This window comes from Gekko japonicus, unplaced genomic scaffold (assembly GCF_001447785.1).
Source record: "Gekko japonicus isolate JY-2015 unplaced genomic scaffold, Gekko_japonicus_V1.1 scaffold1358, whole genome shotgun sequence".
Taxonomy (NCBI): Eukaryota; Metazoa; Chordata; class Lepidosauria; order Squamata; family Gekkonidae; genus Gekko; species Gekko japonicus.
The window spans coordinates 346,129-363,532 of NW_015160880.1; the positions used below are offsets into that span (position 1 = coordinate 346,129).

Consider the following 17,404-nt stretch of genomic DNA (forward strand, 5'->3'; position numbering starts at 1 on the left):
TTTCCCCTTCTCCCAATTTGCGTAAGGATCTGAGGCGCAGTGAGACGGTAGCGCTCCGAGCATGCGCAGAGCGAGGACGGAGTAGGCCCAGCCTGAGGCGGCGGGAGGCGCCGAGCAGCGGAAGGAGAGCCACCGTGTGTGGGGAGGAAAGCGCGTTCGTAGGCCCCGGAGGGAGGGGGGTGAGAAAGACAGAAGCGTGTTATTTTATTTCCAGCGTGTGTGGGGTGGGGGTGGCTAGCGGTGAGGGACGGGGCGCTGAGGTGAGCAGTCGGAGGCTTGAAGCAAAGGTCTGGGTTGGAGAAGGCCGCGGGAGTCAGAAGTTGGCTGCAGGAAAGGGGGTAGGTGCGTGGGAGGCCCGGGTGAGGAGGCGGAGGAGGCGTGAGACTCGGGCAGTTGCAGGGATAAGGAAGGGGGGGGGCGGGGAGAACCCCACTTGATGGACGGAGGCAGGCTTGCGAGGGGGGGCGGAACAGGAAGGAAGCTAGTGGGCTGTGCCTGTCCGTGTGTTGTGGAGCCAGCGACGAGTGGAAGCGCTCCCAGGTTTTAAGGGCCTGAACACAGTGCAGAAGCTAGGGTTGCCAGGCGCCCTCTGGCCTGTAGCAGGGGGTGGGGGGGGGGGGGGTGTAGGGTTGCCGGATCCGGGTTGGGAAACTCCTGGAGGGTTGGGGATGGAGCCTGGGGAAGATAGGGACCTTAGTGGGGTCCAGTGCCATAGAGTCCACCCTCCAAAGTATTTTCTCCAAAGGAACCAATCTCTGTAGTCTGGAGATGAGCTGTAATTCCCTAGCAGAAGCCATGGGTGCAGCAGAGAAGCAAAATGCTCTGGAATAACATGGGAAGTGTAGAAAGGGCTGTAATGGTTTCAGATTTTTAGGGTAGGAAGGGGGCTGTGGCTCAGTGGTGGGAGCCAGCATGTTGTCGTGTTCACTGTGTTGAACCTTGCTAGGTGACCTTAAGCCTTGCCTGACCTCCCATACCAGGTGGCAGTTGTGAAAATAAAGTGGGAAGAGCAATGTTGTAAGCCGCTCTGGGTGATAAGCATTGGGGAGATAAGCAGCATATAAATGATCTGCATAAGCACATTGTCCGACTTGCTCTCTGGAAGTGCGGTGCTAGAAATATTAGAGAAGCCAGGTACTAGATTGAGTGGGGTAGGTGAGACTCTTTGGGAATAATGACCATGCTTTGGGCAAGTGGGGAGCTGAGGTAAAGTGTGATTGGAATACAGTGATGCCAGGTGAGAAGGGCGCTTAATCCAGGTGATATTACATGGGCCCAGCATCTTGTTTAAATTAGAGCTCTCTGCGTGCAGTGTTGTTGCATGTGAATCATTAACATGTTACAAGCCAGCCTGAGTTATGGTTCTCTGCATGCTGACATCTTGCATGTAGTGGCTGAGGGCCCAGTTGAAGCAAGGTGCTGGGCACATGCAGCATTGTGTTGGCAACTTCCAGCATCCTTTTAAATTGGGTCTGAGAGGCTGCTTAAGGAGAAATTAGATATGGGGCCTTTGTGAATTTGGCTGTACTGCCTTCTGTAATTGGTTAGACCTGCTGTCTTTACCCTGCTCTGAATAATCAATCTTTTCCTTCTCTTACTTGATAGGTTTTCCAAGATGACGCAATTCTTGCCCCCAAATTTGTTGGCACTCTTTGCCCCCCGCGATCCTATACCCTACTTGCCTCCTTTGGAGAAACTACCCCATGAGAAGCACCATAACCAGCCCTATAGTGGTATCGCCCCATACATCCGAGAGTTTGAGGTGGGTACTTCAGGCTAAACTTGACTGTTTCAGGCAAGCATCATTTGGTGGGGCATTGGTTAGAATGTACAGAAACGTAAGAGCTGTTGCATTGGTTGATTTTCTGACCGTCTTAAACTGCTTTGTATTACCTTCATTACATTTGGGGAGTCAGTGGTTAAAAGTGAGCTTTTCTTCCAGGACCCACGCGATGCTCCCCCACCTACTCGTGCGGAGACGCGGGAAGAACGGATGGAACGTAAGGTATGTGTTGTATACAACCGTGGGGGGGGGGGTTGAGCAGCAGTTGCAACTGGCACACTGGTCAATTTGATTGCAATCCAATGTTTCATAAAGCAAGGAGTGGCCCTCTGTTGGTGGCAGTTAACTTTGCCTTATTTCATAATGGCAGGGGTCCCCAGCGTGGTGCCCATAGACGCCTGGGTGCCCATTGATACCATTCATGGTGTCACCCAAGTGGTTTTAGGACGTTAGTGGGGCCAGGTAGGGCCTTTGCCTGGCAACATTTCTGATTGACTACTGTAGATTTGATAGGCTGTGCAGATGTTTTTTTTTAATGTTGCTTTGGCAGCAGCTGCCACCACAGCACAAGGATCTATACTGTGTTACTGAAGTTAAGCTGCAGCAATCATTTCGTGGCTGGCTCTGCCTTCTACAATGGCCATTTCGTGACAGCCGTTTTGTTGCTGCTTCCACGATGCCGAACTCGACATGTGCCCACGGGCTCAAAAAGGTTGGGGACCCTTGCATTGTGGTATCTCTTACTAGCAAGGATAAGAATGAATTTCGTTGCATCTGAGCTCTGCAGCAGCCGTGAGCAAGCTTAGAAGCATAGCAGAGCTCCTGCTGGTCACTTGATGTAACTGCAGGACTTCCTAACAATCATCAATTTAAATTATAAATTTAGTACACGGCTTAAAAAGAAAGTAAATTTAATTTTAAGTTTTTCTAATTATCATAAATATCTAGTTTTGACAAATTAAAATATGCCTTTTGTTTTAGTAAGTGATTACTTTTACGAATACTTGTCTCTTATTTGGAAAAAAATTGATCTGTCACTTGGTCTTTTTTTAGTTGTCAGATGCCCAGCAGCAGTAGTTGATACCAGGATTCCTGGGCAGCATGGGAGAATACCTCTGTTTGTGTCCTTGGCTGGGTGGTGGGGGAGGGGAAAGGAATTAGATAAATGCATCTGGTAGAGTTCAAAAGGACTTGTGCTTCTCTGGGCAGTTAGTTTGGAAAGAAGAATATTGCTTTGTTCTGTTCATAATTAGTTCTCTCCTGACTTCAGTCTGCTTTTCCTTGCAGAGGCGAGAGAAGATTGAGCGCCGGCAGCAAGAAGTGGAGAGTGAGCTGAAGTTGTGTAAGTTGGGGAGAAATCTTCATGGTACTGAGGAATGAGCTTTGCGAAAGTCATGTAACATTTGTTAGCCTCTTAACTGCTTCATTGTTGCTTATGATGCTCATTAGGCTGATGATTGTCACATCAGTTGATGTTAAGGCCACATGTTGCATGAATAATAACAGAACACAGTGGAAGGAAAGATGCTTCCTTTCCCCCCTGATTCTGTTCTTATCTGATGTCTTATTCTTATTCCAACTAGGGGACCCTCATAATGACCCCAATGCCCAAGGAGATGCCTTCAAGACGCTGTTTGTGGCCAGAGTTGTAAGTGAACTTGTCTCCCCTTCTTGTCAGTGCTTTATTTTTTAAAAAATCAGTTTGCGATCTCTTGAGAGATGTTGAGACGCAAATGGAAACAAACAGCTTCGGTAGTAGACCGAGGAGTGATTGCATGTTTCGGTCTGCAGTCAGTGTGATCCCTATGTGTTCTTCTAACTGGGCTTCCCATTTCTCTTGCAGAACTATGATACAACAGAATCCAAACTGAGACGGGAATTTGAAGTATATGGCCCTATAAAAAGAGTAAGTGGGGATGTATATGTTGGGCCAGGTTGATGCAAAGACTAAAGCATCCACAGAGCTGCTGTATTTTCTTCTTGTAAATAAGTATTTTGATTATATGTAGATTAAGGCGTTACAAATTTTTATTGTGGCACCTAACAATTTATCAAGGATTTTATTGTAGCATTTTTAGTAATATTAGTAGTTTAGTGTTTATTATTTCACATCAGAGCATGTTTTGTGATGTGACAAAATGCATGTGCACAAATTTCTTGTCATTGTTTATATATTGACTTTACACCAGTTTGGTGTAGTGGTTAAGTGCGTGGACTCTAATCTGGGAGAACTGGGTTTTATTCCTCACTCCACCTGCAGCTGCTGGATGACCTTGGGCAAGCCATAGTTCTGTCAGAGCTGTTCTCTCAAGGACAGTTCTGGAAAGAACCCTCTCAGCCCCACCTACCTCACAGGGTGTCTGTTGTGAGGAGGGGAAGGGAAAGGAGTTTGTAAGCTGCTCTGAGACTCCCGAGTAAAGGGTGGAGTATAAATCCAATCTCTTCCTCCCCTTCTCCTCTTCCTCCTCCTTCTGTGGTGGGTGAATTCATTTCTTAATCAATTTCTTACTGTAGTGGATCCAAAATACAAGTACATGGAGTTTTTAAAAACAAGAATGGAATTATGAGACATTGGGGAGAAGTTGGGTTAGGGCTAGAAGTTGTTGTTTTGATGTGATGACAACCAGGGTTACCCCATATTTATTTATATACCGCAACACCTTTCTTGTAGCTGTAATCAAATTAAGATGAATCGTAAAGAGCTGAGGATTAGGTTTTGTGGTAGGAATATTAGAAAACATGGTCCTTAAATTACAAAACCCTGAAGGCTGAAAAAGGGGCTGGCTCAAAGAGCTAAAGAAAATGTGTCAAGGCCTGACATAAATGATTGCTGTATCTAATGTGCCTATGGTGGTATTTGTGGAGTTTTGTTAACCCCTCCATTTCTTGTTTTCTCTCTGCTTTGGTTTCCTCTCCATATGATTGTGTGTTTTGTTTGATCATTTTGTTGCACTTAAACACCTGATGGATTTATTAGAAGTGCTGCAAATGTTTTTCCCCCTGAAAAATCACAGGCTTTTTTCTGTGGATCATGTGAGATGGGGAGATGAGAAGGTGGCACTACGGGTGTATTTGGTTTATCTGAGCTGGGGGAAAAACATGAAACATACCTCATCTTACCTTATTTTCAAGTGTTTTTTCAGCTGAATATCATCTGGGGTATTTATCTGACTATTTGATATGGCCAAGCCGAAAATATCCCAAAAATATTTGGGATTTTCGGGGCCACTGAATAGCTGGCATTAAAGGGTGTTTAAAAGGATTGCAGTCCCTTTAAATGCCTTCCCCCTCCATTGGAAACGAGAATGGGAGCGCCTTCTTCTGGGGCCCATAGAATTGGACCCCCTGGTCCAATCTTTTTGAAACTTTGGGGGTGGGGTTTGAGGAGAGACACCAGCAGCTATGCTGCAAATTTGGTTCCTCTACTTCAAAAAAACAGCCCGCACAGAGCCCCAGATACCCCCAGATGGATTCTCCATTATGCTCTATGGGAACCATTGACTATAATGTTCCACATAGGGTATAATAAGCTGAAAAAAATTGGCACTGCCAAATATTTACCAAATCCGAATACAGTACCAGTGTTGGGATTCGGGAATATTGGGAAACACTGATATTTTTCAGATTCAATATACCCGAACCCGAAAATACTGATTTTTTTTTTGCTTACCCCTAGGTGGCACATGAATTGGGGAAGCACTTTCATCCTGCCTGTTTATCTCTTAAGTTTTTGCAAGTACATTTCATTAACACTGCTGTGTGTAAGTGTGCACAAGTATCATGTGGAAAAAATACCTTGCCAGATCATGATGGCAGCAGTGTGTTTTTCGAACAGCATACACATGCAAAACAAAGATTGTACTATTTTCTCATCGTGGTGTGCTCCCCCTTCCATTTTTATTGAGTGTTACTGATGACCTGCTGGTCCACAGTGATAATTTCCAAGCTTTCTTATGAGCCATGTGAAATAGGCTTTGGAATCTAGTGTTCTGACTTCTTTCACATCAGTGTAGTATCATTTTGCATTTATTATAAAAACACTTGTCCAAATACACTTTAGCAAACTCAGCCAAGGAACTGGGGAATAAGAAGCTATGGGTGGTAATCTGCCTTTTCTTTTGGGTGTAGTTGAGTCTTTCAAGCAAATAAGTTGTGTGTGTAAAAGGATACACTGCTGTGGAATTCACAGTGAAGTCTGTCAGTAGAGGGGTGTGGCTTGGGAAGTGTCCTAATTTAGGTAATCCTTTCAGCCTCCATACATTCTTTTTCAGATTTATATGGTGTACAATAAGCGCTCCGGCAAGCCCCGTGGCTACGCCTTCATTGAATATGAACATGAGCGTGACATGCACTGTAAGTATAGTCTTTTTTGGGGATACCTTTGTATCTTTTGATTTATTTGCATTGTAAACGCATGTGTGTTTTTTTAAAAAAAAACCTTAAATTTTTATAAGCCCTTGAGTTGTTGAGGGCTTAGGCTCCCCTCCCCCCCCCCCCAAAAAAACAGGTAAGTACAAAGTGGGGGAGCCTGCTTGGTTTGGCGAGCACCCAGGTTCCGTTAATCCAGCCCTGATGTGATTGGAAAGGGTTCCCTCGCAATCCATTCGACTACTGAACCCAGGAGAGAAGAGGTTTTTTTCCCCTTCTCTCTTCAAAGTTTGCAGTTAATGTGGGGCTTGGAGTTGGGAATGCCAGTTTACTCTAGGTAGGTTACTCCTCTTTAGGGGTGTTTACTTCTGTTTCTTTGTCTTGTTGCGAAAGTGCAAATTAACGTAACTGGGGTGCCGCAATTTTAACATACGTGCTAAAGTAGCAGGCAACAGTTCTCCCCTTTTTTCTTTCTTTTTTTTTTGACCCATCAAGATCCCCCTTGAGTTGGGGAGGAGAAACCCTGTAGGCTGAGGGCGGGCAGCTAGCCTTGGGTGGGGCGGGGCCGCAGACTGGAATGATGGCTTCCACTGTGGGACCCAGTGGGATTATACAGACTGTCCTTTCACTCTGAACTGTTGCCCATCTCCTTTCTATTAACTGTTTTAAAGAGGGAGAAGGAATGCTGTGAAGAAGTTCTTCTAAAGCAAGTGTAACTTTGACCTGTAGCTGTGTGTTTTTTGAAAAGATGCTGTTGTTGAGAGGCGTGTTGTGAGCGGGGTGTATTAATTCTGTGTTCTTATTGTCACTGCAGCCACCTTTCTGATGGCTATTGCCACTGCTGGCTTGCAGCTGATCCTTATGCTTCCCCTTTACAACATCTCATTGTATGGTTGGTATAAGGGTTTGTATAATTGGTAAGAAACCACAGTACCCAACACACTTCTATACACAAGCCAAGCCGAAGGCAGATGTTAGGTAACATGGCTTAGTTGGGGGGTGGAGGGAAGGAAAGTGGGGGACCTGTTTCTCTTCTGGCTTCTGCGCTGCTCTCTTGCTGTGTGGAGGCAGAAGGAGAAATGAGTTCCTTGTGCTCTGCTGTTGTGGAAGAAGAGAATAACAGGGCAACCCTCCTCAGTGGGGCTCAAATATCCTGAGTGAACCGTCCCTCTCCAAGCCACACATGTGCCATTCTGTAGTCTCTGTGGTGCCAGCTTGGCAGCGATCAAACTTCAAATGGTTTGTAAGTGGGAGAAAAGTTGGTTCGGACCTGTTCTCCCTTCCCAAAATGGAATTTGCCAGGGGACATCCCATAAAGTACTCTTTCATATTGGCTAGACCAACATATTTCTTCTTGGTTCTGTCTGTTGTCATTAATGCTGATTAAAATCTCTCACTGGAGGCCACCTGCTGATAATCTATTCATGAGTGCTAATCCTCAATGCCTTCAGTCACTTAGCAATCCTAATTGTGTAGACAAAAATGTTCATCAGGTTAAATGGATTCGATGCTAATTTGAGACTCCCAAAATAGTCACTCAGACTTGGCCTAGAATTGCTATTCAATTATATTGAGTGAGGATTTTTTTTTACTATCTTACCACTAACCTCCCTAACTTAAATCCAACCAGTTTCTTGAGAAATATTAAATTTAGCTTTGTAATTTGGCATTTGCTCGTCTGTAGCAAGTAATGATTGCTTCAAGATGTGACTACTGCCACAGGGTAGAGCCTTGTTCACATTGTTTACATCCTGAGCTGTCCTTTTGCACATATGGCTCTTTCCTTCTTGAAGCTGAAGACCCAGATCTTTGACGCAAGATGAAAAAGAGCCACCTATGCAACCTCTGTGCGCCTGTCTCCTTGAAAACAAGGCACCGCAGTTATGGAAGCCGCACACACAGCTCTCTCTCTCTTTTTTGCTGTTCTTGGCACATAGAGCTGTGTGGGAGGGGTCTGATTCAGGCAGTTATTTGCAAGCCTTTGTTAAAGGCGTATCTAATGCGCAGCACAAAACCCTTGAAAATTCAGCAGACAAGCTTAGCTGGGGTGAAGGGAGCTCTCCTCACTCTTGGACTGCTTGGGTCAGGCTGAGATTCTGAGTGCTTGCGTGTAGGTTACATTCTATCTTTTTAGTTTCTGTCCTGGAAGTTTCCTTGTCTTGAGGTACATACGTGCCATGGTTTAAAAGCAGTTTACCAAGAGCTGTTGCAGCTACATCTCATGGAACCTGGAGGAGTTACAACCTTTGAAGTGTAATATTACGTACCCCAAAAACGTTTCTGTGTGCACATGCCATGAGTGGCTGATGTGTGTTTCTTAGAAGGGAGCATGTATTTTGCCTGTATTCTTGGACTTGCAAATTGATAGCAAGCAAGACTGAGGATATTTGAGCTCTGCTTTTAGTCAGCAAGCTAATTGGATAGGTGGGGAGGTCCCGGGGGCACAAAGATAGGCAGATGGATCCCTCTGACCATCCCTGGCGTGGCTTGCCAAGGCCACAGTGGACTTGCAGGTGGGACACAGTTGGAATGTCTGTCTCAGCAGAGGTTACAAATTGTTTGTCTCCTGGTGTGGGTTTTAAGCAGGCAACTTTACCATTGTTGCTGGGTTCCTGATAATTGCTTAGAGGAGGCAGTTAGCTACATCACACATTCTTTGCTGTTCTTTCTTGTTATCTGCTTTTCTTTCTGGCTCCTTTAGCTTAGTTCTTCCAGCCTTTGTAGTCTTTGGAGCCTTCAATCCTTCCTGAGGCAGGTTGCAGCTAGGAATGCCAAACTGGGGTGGGGGTGGGGGTGGCACTGCTAAGATTCAGGACATTTGCCTGGAACATGCTCCCATGTTGCCTCCCTGGATTTGCAGCGGAAAAACACGTCCTATGAGAGGCCTTTAAGCAACTGGGTTTTCAAAACTCGCTAAGAATGTACATTGGGTCAGTCCGAAAGATCTTTATTCAGCTTGCTTTCTGATGCAAGACAAGGCTTTGGTCAGAGCGTTAAAGGCAGCAGTATAAGGCTAAATAGAGAACTATAAAGGCTGACAGTTATTGATTATCTGCAGCTTTGCTTTGGGGTGCTGTTGACTGGGTGGGCAAGTTAATTAAAAAAAAACCTTTGTTCTCAGAGCTTCATTGCTGACCTCTGAATCCAAGGAAAAGAAATGCTAAGTGCTGAACTTGGCTCCATGGTTAGCAAACAGGAGAAAAGGGGGGAGTACCTGGCAGCTTAGTATTTTTGGATCTGTAAACTGCCTATCTTGATAAGCTGTCTCCCCCTGCTCCTTGAGAAACGTAGACAACTCAACTTGGTAAATACTGGAGCTTATTCCCCAGCCTCACAAGACTGATTTCTGTAACCCAAGTCAGTATGTTAGCTGTACTGAATTTTGATAAGCTTGTGGGGTGTGATTTTCAGTGCACCCTTTTAAGTCAATTGAAGTCAGTTTAGAATTAATGCTCCTAGCCACATATTCATCTTTTACAGAGCAGTCTTGCCACAAGGAGAGAAACCCCTGTGTATTCTTGCCTGTTTACTTGGATTCCTAGAAAATGAAGTGTCCCCTAATACAAATGTGGCAAATCAGAGGTACAACCATGGATTTTTGTTTTAAAAAATGCATACAAAATGCCTTTCCCCACTTTTTCTTGGATGGCTGTACCTTTCACTTACGTGTTACTACACTTGGTGACAGCAAAAATTACAGGAATTTTTCATTTCGTAACGTTTGCCTACTGAAAACAAATGTATAAGTCCATCTTTGGAGTAATTTGGGAGGGTTGCTGGCCTCTCCTACATAGGTAGACTACAATTTTAGTTGAAAAACTTTGAATTAGGAACTCAGAATTACTGGTGGGGAATGGGACAGCAGTTAGATGGTAACATTTCTTGAGACCCAATCATAATATTATTGGATGTTCTAGCTGAGTTTTCCTGTCACGCCAGGTGTTACCTACATCCCCTAAACTCTTTGAAGGCTCTGAGGAAAGTTAGGGGCTTCGTAGTTTAGGGGCAGTATGTTTAATTGTAAAATGTCCCACAAAGGTAAAGGTAAGATGTGATACAGAGGGTGGTTTCAGGTAAGCCAACTGGGACACTCCCAACTGTGGACTGACCTCTTCACTGGAAAAGGCGCAGTTTCATCTCCTCTGTACAATAAAATGGTGAATATAAGAGATGGGGGTTCTGCCCCTTCCCTTGCCAATCTGGGTCCAGTGTGTTCTTATCTGGAAACTCACTTGGAGGTGCTGTATTTTTATGAGGAGGTGGTATATCCACGTGACCTGACATCCAGACTGGCTGCTGGTTCTCAGCATGACGGGTGGCTTCATAACCCAGGATGACATTTTTGCCGTTGGTGATCGGGCAAGGCTTGATTTCCAAGTAGCTGAAAAATCTTGTGGATAAAAAGGCAAGGCAGAGACAGTGGATCAGCAGACCACTGGAAAATATTTCCTTCCTCCTTCAAAGAAACTGGCTTCTGGACTTCGTTTTTTAATCTGAAGTAAAACAATTTTGAGCAGCAACATCTTATAGCCATCCCCCCCCCCCAAACCTTTTGTTCAAAATGCATAACTTTTAATCTTTTCCTCTGAAGTAATAATCATCACCCACTATGAGAGAAATTTTCTTTGGGAAGGGATGGAGCGTTTTTGTCTTTCCACTTGAGTATACCTATATGCATGAGAAGAAGAAAATTTCTGCATTTTACTTTGCGCGCTCACATTGAAGAGAGAATTCCATCTCATCTGCTTAAAGTCTCTGAAGGAGAACATTTCTGCTTTGTATGCACATTTTACGCATACGGTTGACTTTGTGGACCTTGTCAGTTGGAAAATGAAAACATCTCTGCCACAAAAATATTTCCCTTGCAATTTTTCTTTAAAAATTATTGTGCACACATTGTTGTTGTCTCCCCCACCCATTCCCAGTGCCATGAACTTTAATGTTCATTCTTGAGAGTTTCCATTACACATTTTGGGGCTGTTTCAGACATTTTGATAATTAATAGTACACAGTAGTAACATTTGGCTATGATGTGATTTAAAAGGGAAAGGAATATTTCTGAAATTTGTGGGTTCTTTTTTTTAAAGAACTAGTAGTGTGTAGTGCTGCTGGGTTGACCATGGTGTCTCCTGCTGTACTTGTAGGAACTGCCACATCTAGCTGGCTTTGGTAGACTCGGGGAGGGTGGTGGTGCATGAGAACCATGGGGCTTTTTAAGGACCCCTTCACTCATGAACTGGAACCTAGTTCCTGATGAAGAACTTGACTTAAAGGGGTGGGGTGGGGGGAGGGGTCTGGGAGGGGATCCGAGTGTCTGACTTCCGCTGCTGAGACAGGTAAGGCAGGGAAGGTCGGCTCAGCAGCTAAAATGCAAAAAAACCCAAAATACCGTCCCAGCCGGGGGCGCCCAGGCAGGGGGGAGCTGCGCCTCGGGCCCCAGCGCTAGCAGCCCGATGCAGTGAGTTTGAGGAGTTAAAAGTTTCAATGGTTTTGTAAGTAGTTTCACCAGGTAAACAACTTTTTATTTCCTTTTTACTTGTTAGCTGTGCTCGCCCCACCCCTCTCCCTTAGCAAGTGGCTTGAGAGCATTCCCCTTCCCTCCCAAAACCATCTCGGAGATTTGTAATGGGCCGGCGGCAGCAAGGGTGGGGTAGAGGCTCAGAGTGGGCTGGGTTTGTTGGGGGAGGGATGCCAGCCAGTTCCCAGAGTGTTCTTGGGACCTGTAGTGCGTACTGCCCCGTTTCCTTCCTACCAGACCTTCCACCACCCTGTAATACGCAGGGCATTTCTATCCCTGTCTTCATCCTTTATTAATTTTTTTTTTAAACTAGAGGCAGGAGCTCTTATTTTGGGCATTGGCATGACCAGTCTTGGGACTGGCTGGTTGGGGATGCCACTGAAGGGACAGCAGCGCCTGGCCCCCTTTGAAGTGAGCTGGGGAGGGCTGGGGTGGAGGGCTTTGCTCGTCTGTACCCAGCCTTTTCCCTCTGGGCCAGTGGTGTATGTACTGTGAGTGTCTTGATTGCTCAATAACCTTCCTTTCTTTTTGCAGCTGAGGCCGGGGGGTGGGGGTGCGTTACAGGGTGGTGATGGGGTTGCTCCACAGCTCTAGGGATTGAGGCCAGCACCAGCGCAGCTCTGTGACAGCTGTGTTCAAGCAGCCCAGGAGGTGAGCTTGCAGTGTTCCCTTTTTCCAGTGTTGTGTGGATTTTGTCCCACTTGCTTAAATCAAGACAAGCTCTGCAGTGTCCATATTTTCTTCCGGTAGAAGTTAAGGCAACTCTTCCCAGGCAGATGTGGAGCAATACCTCACCCAAAGGGCACTGGGACCATAAAAACCGCCTCCCCCAGAATCCTGTGTGTGGTATGTGTCTTTGGGGGAGGGTGGGCTCCTTACGTGCACTCTGGATAATGGCAATCCCCTTTGCCCTCCTTCTGTCCCTGGATACCCCTCCTAATCTGTTGCAGCGGCATACAAGCACGCCGACGGGAAAAAAATCGATGGCCGGAGGGTGCTGGTGGATGTGGAGAGAGGCCGGACGGTGAAAGGATGGCGTCCACGCAGGCTTGGTAAGTGCGTGCAGAAGCTCTATATCGAATGTAGATTTTCTGTCCCCCTCCTACGCCTGGCTGAGCCTGCAACTGTTGCATTAGCAGGGATGTGTTTTTGAAATTCCCAGAAGCAGATTGGTTACTGTCTTTTGCTTTGGCCAACCACTGTTGAAGAAGGGGATTGATATTTGACTTGGGACTGAACATACAACATGTCTTTATCCTAGAGGGGAGGAACTTGAAGGGCAGGAGATAACGGGAGGGCTGGGAACTGAAAATGTTCCTACAGAAGTAAGCACAAAACTGGAAATTCGAAATGACATTAAAATAAAAAGACAAACAAAAGAGGACCATGAAAAATAACTAGTATGCTAAACAACACAAAAGTAGAGGTATATGCCAGAATACACAGAAATATTCAAAAGTGTGCACAAAATCCAGTTGAAAAGTACGATCAAACTAAATGCCCAAGAGTACACAGACTGTTGTGAAGAAGCTGAATTTCAGTAATCTGGAAAAGGCCTTGGATTTCAGACTAACTTTAGAAGTTGAAGCTCTGCTACATTATAACAACCTTGAATCAGTTGAACAACTGCCGCCTAGAACAGGGATCCCCAACACGGTGCCTCTGGGCGCCGTAGTGACTGCTGATACCTTTCCTGGTGGCTGCCGAGTGTTTTTTAAAAGCGAGTGGGGTTTTAGTCCAGCAAGGCTTCTGATTGGCCACTGGAGAGTTAATTGGCTCTACAGATATTTTTAAACATTGCTTTTGAAGCAGCTGCCACCTCAGCATTAGGGTCTTTACCGAGTGACAGAAGGTAAACTGCAGCAGCCATTGTGTGGCCGGCTCTGCCTCCGGCGGCAGTCATTTTGTGGCTGCGCCCATCACACTGTCAGAATTCCAAAGGTGCCTGCAGGCTCAAAAAGGTTGGTGACCCCTGGTCTAGAGTATCAGTGGAGTGCCAGCCCTGTTCAAGACAGTATAGTCATGCCTTATCACCTATTTCCCATAGTATTAAAAATACTAATACATAAACAAATTATACATGGGGAAGCCCGGGGTACAACAAATGTATGTATACAAAGTGAATGCAGATGAAGTAGAGATTACATATGTTCATTTCAGAAGTTACTAACAGTGTTTCTACTTAGGACAAATAGTCTGCACTTCTATTTACGTAATAATTTTGTTCCCATTGCATTATGTGTCCTGTGCTGTATCTCCCCAGCCTTAAATGTGCTTGATGCGTAAACTTGTCTAAAGCAAACTACTTGCTTTAGACAAAACTGCTCGAAGGAGGCTGTCCCTTCTATTATTCCTGCAGGCAGGCAGCCCCACAAACAGCACACAACTAGCTAGGGTTGATGTTTCCTTTCCCCCCTTTTGCAGGTGGCGGTCTTGGTGGGACTCGGCGGGGTGGTGCTGATGTCAACATCAGGCACTCAGGCCGGGATGACACCTCCCGATACGATGAGCGGTAAGTTTGGCTGTAGTATTAGCGGAGCAGAGACAAATAGATTGAGGTGGTATCTCTGCCTCTGTGCTTTTTTAGCACTGAAGCAGTTGCAGTTCTGCCACTGGAAGCAGCAGGAGAACTATGGAGAATTGCTTGTTCAAAATTTTACTTAACTCCAGCTGTGGGCTACAGTCTACAGAAAGCTTGTGGTCTAAGTAGATTTCCTGGCATTTAAAATTTAAGGTTTCTCATTTACAGCAGAACCTCTTGTTGCTCCTGTCAAAAATGCACACAATACGGTCTGAACTGTGATAGTTGAATGACTTGAAACACATTTGTGTGTGTTATCCTGATAGTTTAAAAAAATGGGTTTAGACTCACGTTAGCAAGAGGTATGATTTTGGGGGGTAGGCTTTGCTGTAGGTTCATGTCCTCCTGTTTCCTACTTCCTGTCTTTGTGTCTTTCGTTGAAACCTCTGGATTCTAAGGAAAGTTACTATTTTTCTTTACTACAAATCCAGACTCTATGCAGTGCAGCCTGACCATAGTGGCTGATACTGTTTTGTCTGTCCTAAACTGATCTGTGCTGTTCTGTAGATGACATTCACTTCACAGTTCTGTTACAATCTTAAACTGAAGCTAAACTAGTTTAACTCCAGGGAACTTTGGAAGTGATGATTTTTGCAGGTGTGTCAGGGATTGAAAGATTTCTAACCGTACGCAGAACTAGAATCCTGAGTTTCCTGGGGGAAGTCCTGATAGTAAAGCTAGTTCGTAAAACAGAGTCTGTGAGTAGATACCCATCTGTGTTTACTAGTTTGGTCTTAAACCATGTAGCAGCAGAGCTGGGGTGGGCAAGATCCACACCACCTTTTTGCAAAATTTGTTTCAGTTTCTCTCTTTCCGGATTACAGGGATCGGGACCGTGAACGAGAGCGTGATCGCCGAGACCGCAGCCGAGATCGGGACAAAGAGCGGGAACGCCGTCGCAGCCGATCCCGGGAGCGCCGACGGCGGACACGCAGCCGAGAGAAGGATGAACGGAAACGCAGCCGGGAACGCAGCAAGGATAAAGACCGGGAACGAAAGCGTCGTAGCCGTTCTCGGGACCGGAAGAGGGACCGGGAACGTGACAGAGACAAGAAGGAAGAGCTGCCCGAAGTGGCTGATCCTCAGCCTGAGGAGGCCACCCTTGGCGAGCTGGGCATAGATGGGCTGGAGGTGAAGCCTGAAGGGGGGGAGGAGAAGGGTAGAGAAAGGGATCGGGACAGGGACAGGGACAGAGAGAGGGATCGGCGGCGCAGTCACCGTGACAAAGACAGAGACAGGGATCGGGACAGAGAGCGTCGGCGTGACAGGGACAGAGATAGGGACCGTGATCGTGAGCACAAGCGTGAAAGAGGTGAGCGGGGTGGGGAGAAGCGGGAGGAGAGAGGGCAGGACAATGGCATGGGAGAGGCTCTGGAGGAGACCAGCCAGGATATGTTCCTGGACCAAGAATCCATACAGTCGGCTGATGGCTACTTGTCCACCGAGAACGGATACATGATGGAGCCCCCAATGGAGTGATGATGAACGGAGACGCTTCCTTTTCCCATGCTGTCCAGGGCCAGGTGAGGCTTTGCTTCCCAGGCGGCCTCTAGCCAGCGAGGCTCCACCAGCCAGTGGGAATTAACTGATTTAACTGGTTTTGTTTAGAAGGGTAAGTCTGTTTCAGTTCCGCCTGTCCCAGCTCATTTCCTCTTAATGTGTAATCTCCCACCAGTCCTTTGTGTATTTGGATATTTTTCTTTAAAACAATAATAAAGTGGTATTAATGTTTCTCCTCCCCGTGGTTTGTGTATTTCTGAGAAGGGAACTCACAGCTGGGGTGCGCGTGCGTGCACAGATCCACAAAGAAATCCTTAGTTGCAATCCAAGGTTGTACTTGGTGGGGCTTTTCCTAGGAAAAAAAAGGGTTTTAGGTTGGTTACTGTGAAATGGGGAAGGTAGCAGTGTTGAAGGTGGGACAGCTGGAAAGGCAAAAACCTCACTGTATGTATTGCAGTTGTTAAGAGGAGTCTGAAGGGCACAAGGTGGGAAAGAAGTCTGGCCTAGGGCTAAAAATATAAGAAGCCGGTCTTCAAAGTCATGGCTCCGGGACGATGAGAAAAAAAAAGGGTAAGCAAGGCCTCAAGAAGCCAAAAGTATGGAACCAAGGAGAAAGGATCTTTAGAAAACAAAACTATGGTCAGGGCTGTGGGTGTAACTGGGCAAAAAGATCAGGTACGTATGAGTTAAATGAAAGAATAAGTATTCTGTTGCATATAGTGGTAGCTTACTGTCGTGATTTCTGATTTTTACAAGTTCAGGGAAGGGGCAAAGAGCTGCTTGTGGCCCTAAAGCTTCTCACAACTATTCAGCTAGCTGTGTTGGCTTCTCTGGGTTTTGCAAGCATCACCCAAGCATACATTCCAAGGAATGATGCCTAGAAACAGAGTAGCTCTTGGGAAGCTGGATACTTCAGCCAGTACTCTGTTCTGCACTTCTGCAGATTCACAGCTCCAGGCTTTGTCATTTTATAACTGAAGCCTGGACTATAGGAAGGGTGGAGGTGGAACCACTGCAGGAGTGAAAGATTTCAAAGCAAGAAGCTGGTGAAGTGGAAGCAGTTGCTTTGTGCCTGGTACCGCTTACCCTAAAAACAAGAACTGCAGTCACCTCAGGGTGGAGACGGAATATTTTGCTGCTTTTGTTCCAAGCCCTTTATGCCATGGCTGGTAAACAAAACCTCATCCTCTGTTTTACAGAACGTGCTGCATACTACATCTTCAGTGTTGTTTGCTAGGCTTATAGTATGAGCCTAAACATGTTTGTGTGCATGCGGGCTCTATGGATTCCAGTTGCATTTTTTCCCTACTAAGTATTTAGGCATGTTACCTTAGTAGGAGGACTGGTCATATTTTGGCTCCCCAAGGAATTTTTTGACTTTGTAAGTCAAAGCAGTGGCTGGCCCCAATCTGAGATGAGCACTTAAGTAATGGGTGTAAGAACGCCCACTCAAAGGCAAGCTGGATGAGAAATGGGTGCAGGGACTGCATCTCTGAGAACAGGTTTTCAGAAGGTCCACCCCGTTTTCGGATACTGTTTTTTCCCCTCTAGAAGCAAGGCAAACCAACATTCTTTAAAGATTTTTTAAAGAGGTCTTTCACAGTTATGCAGTCATGATTCCAGATGCTATGGAAAATTATAAATAGCAACTATA

At 45.8% G+C, this 17,404-nt stretch overlaps 1 protein-coding gene across 1 annotated transcript; it reads left to right on the forward strand.

The window, feature by feature from the left end:
- Nucleotides 1-65: 65 nt before the first annotated feature.
- On the forward strand, nucleotides 66-15,984 carry SNRNP70 (small nuclear ribonucleoprotein, U1 70kDa subunit). Its single transcript, XM_015423131.1, has 10 exons — nucleotides 66-179; nucleotides 1,606-1,762; nucleotides 1,943-2,005; nucleotides 3,071-3,125; nucleotides 3,367-3,431; nucleotides 3,627-3,689; nucleotides 6,055-6,136; nucleotides 12,620-12,721; nucleotides 14,094-14,181; nucleotides 15,075-15,984. The coding sequence occupies exons 2-10, from the start codon at nucleotides 1,616-1,618 to the stop codon at nucleotides 15,727-15,729; spliced, it is 1,320 nt and encodes a 439-aa protein (XP_015278617.1). The 5' UTR covers nucleotides 66-179; nucleotides 1,606-1,615; the 3' UTR covers nucleotides 15,730-15,984.
- Nucleotides 15,985-17,404: the final 1,420 nt, after the last annotated feature.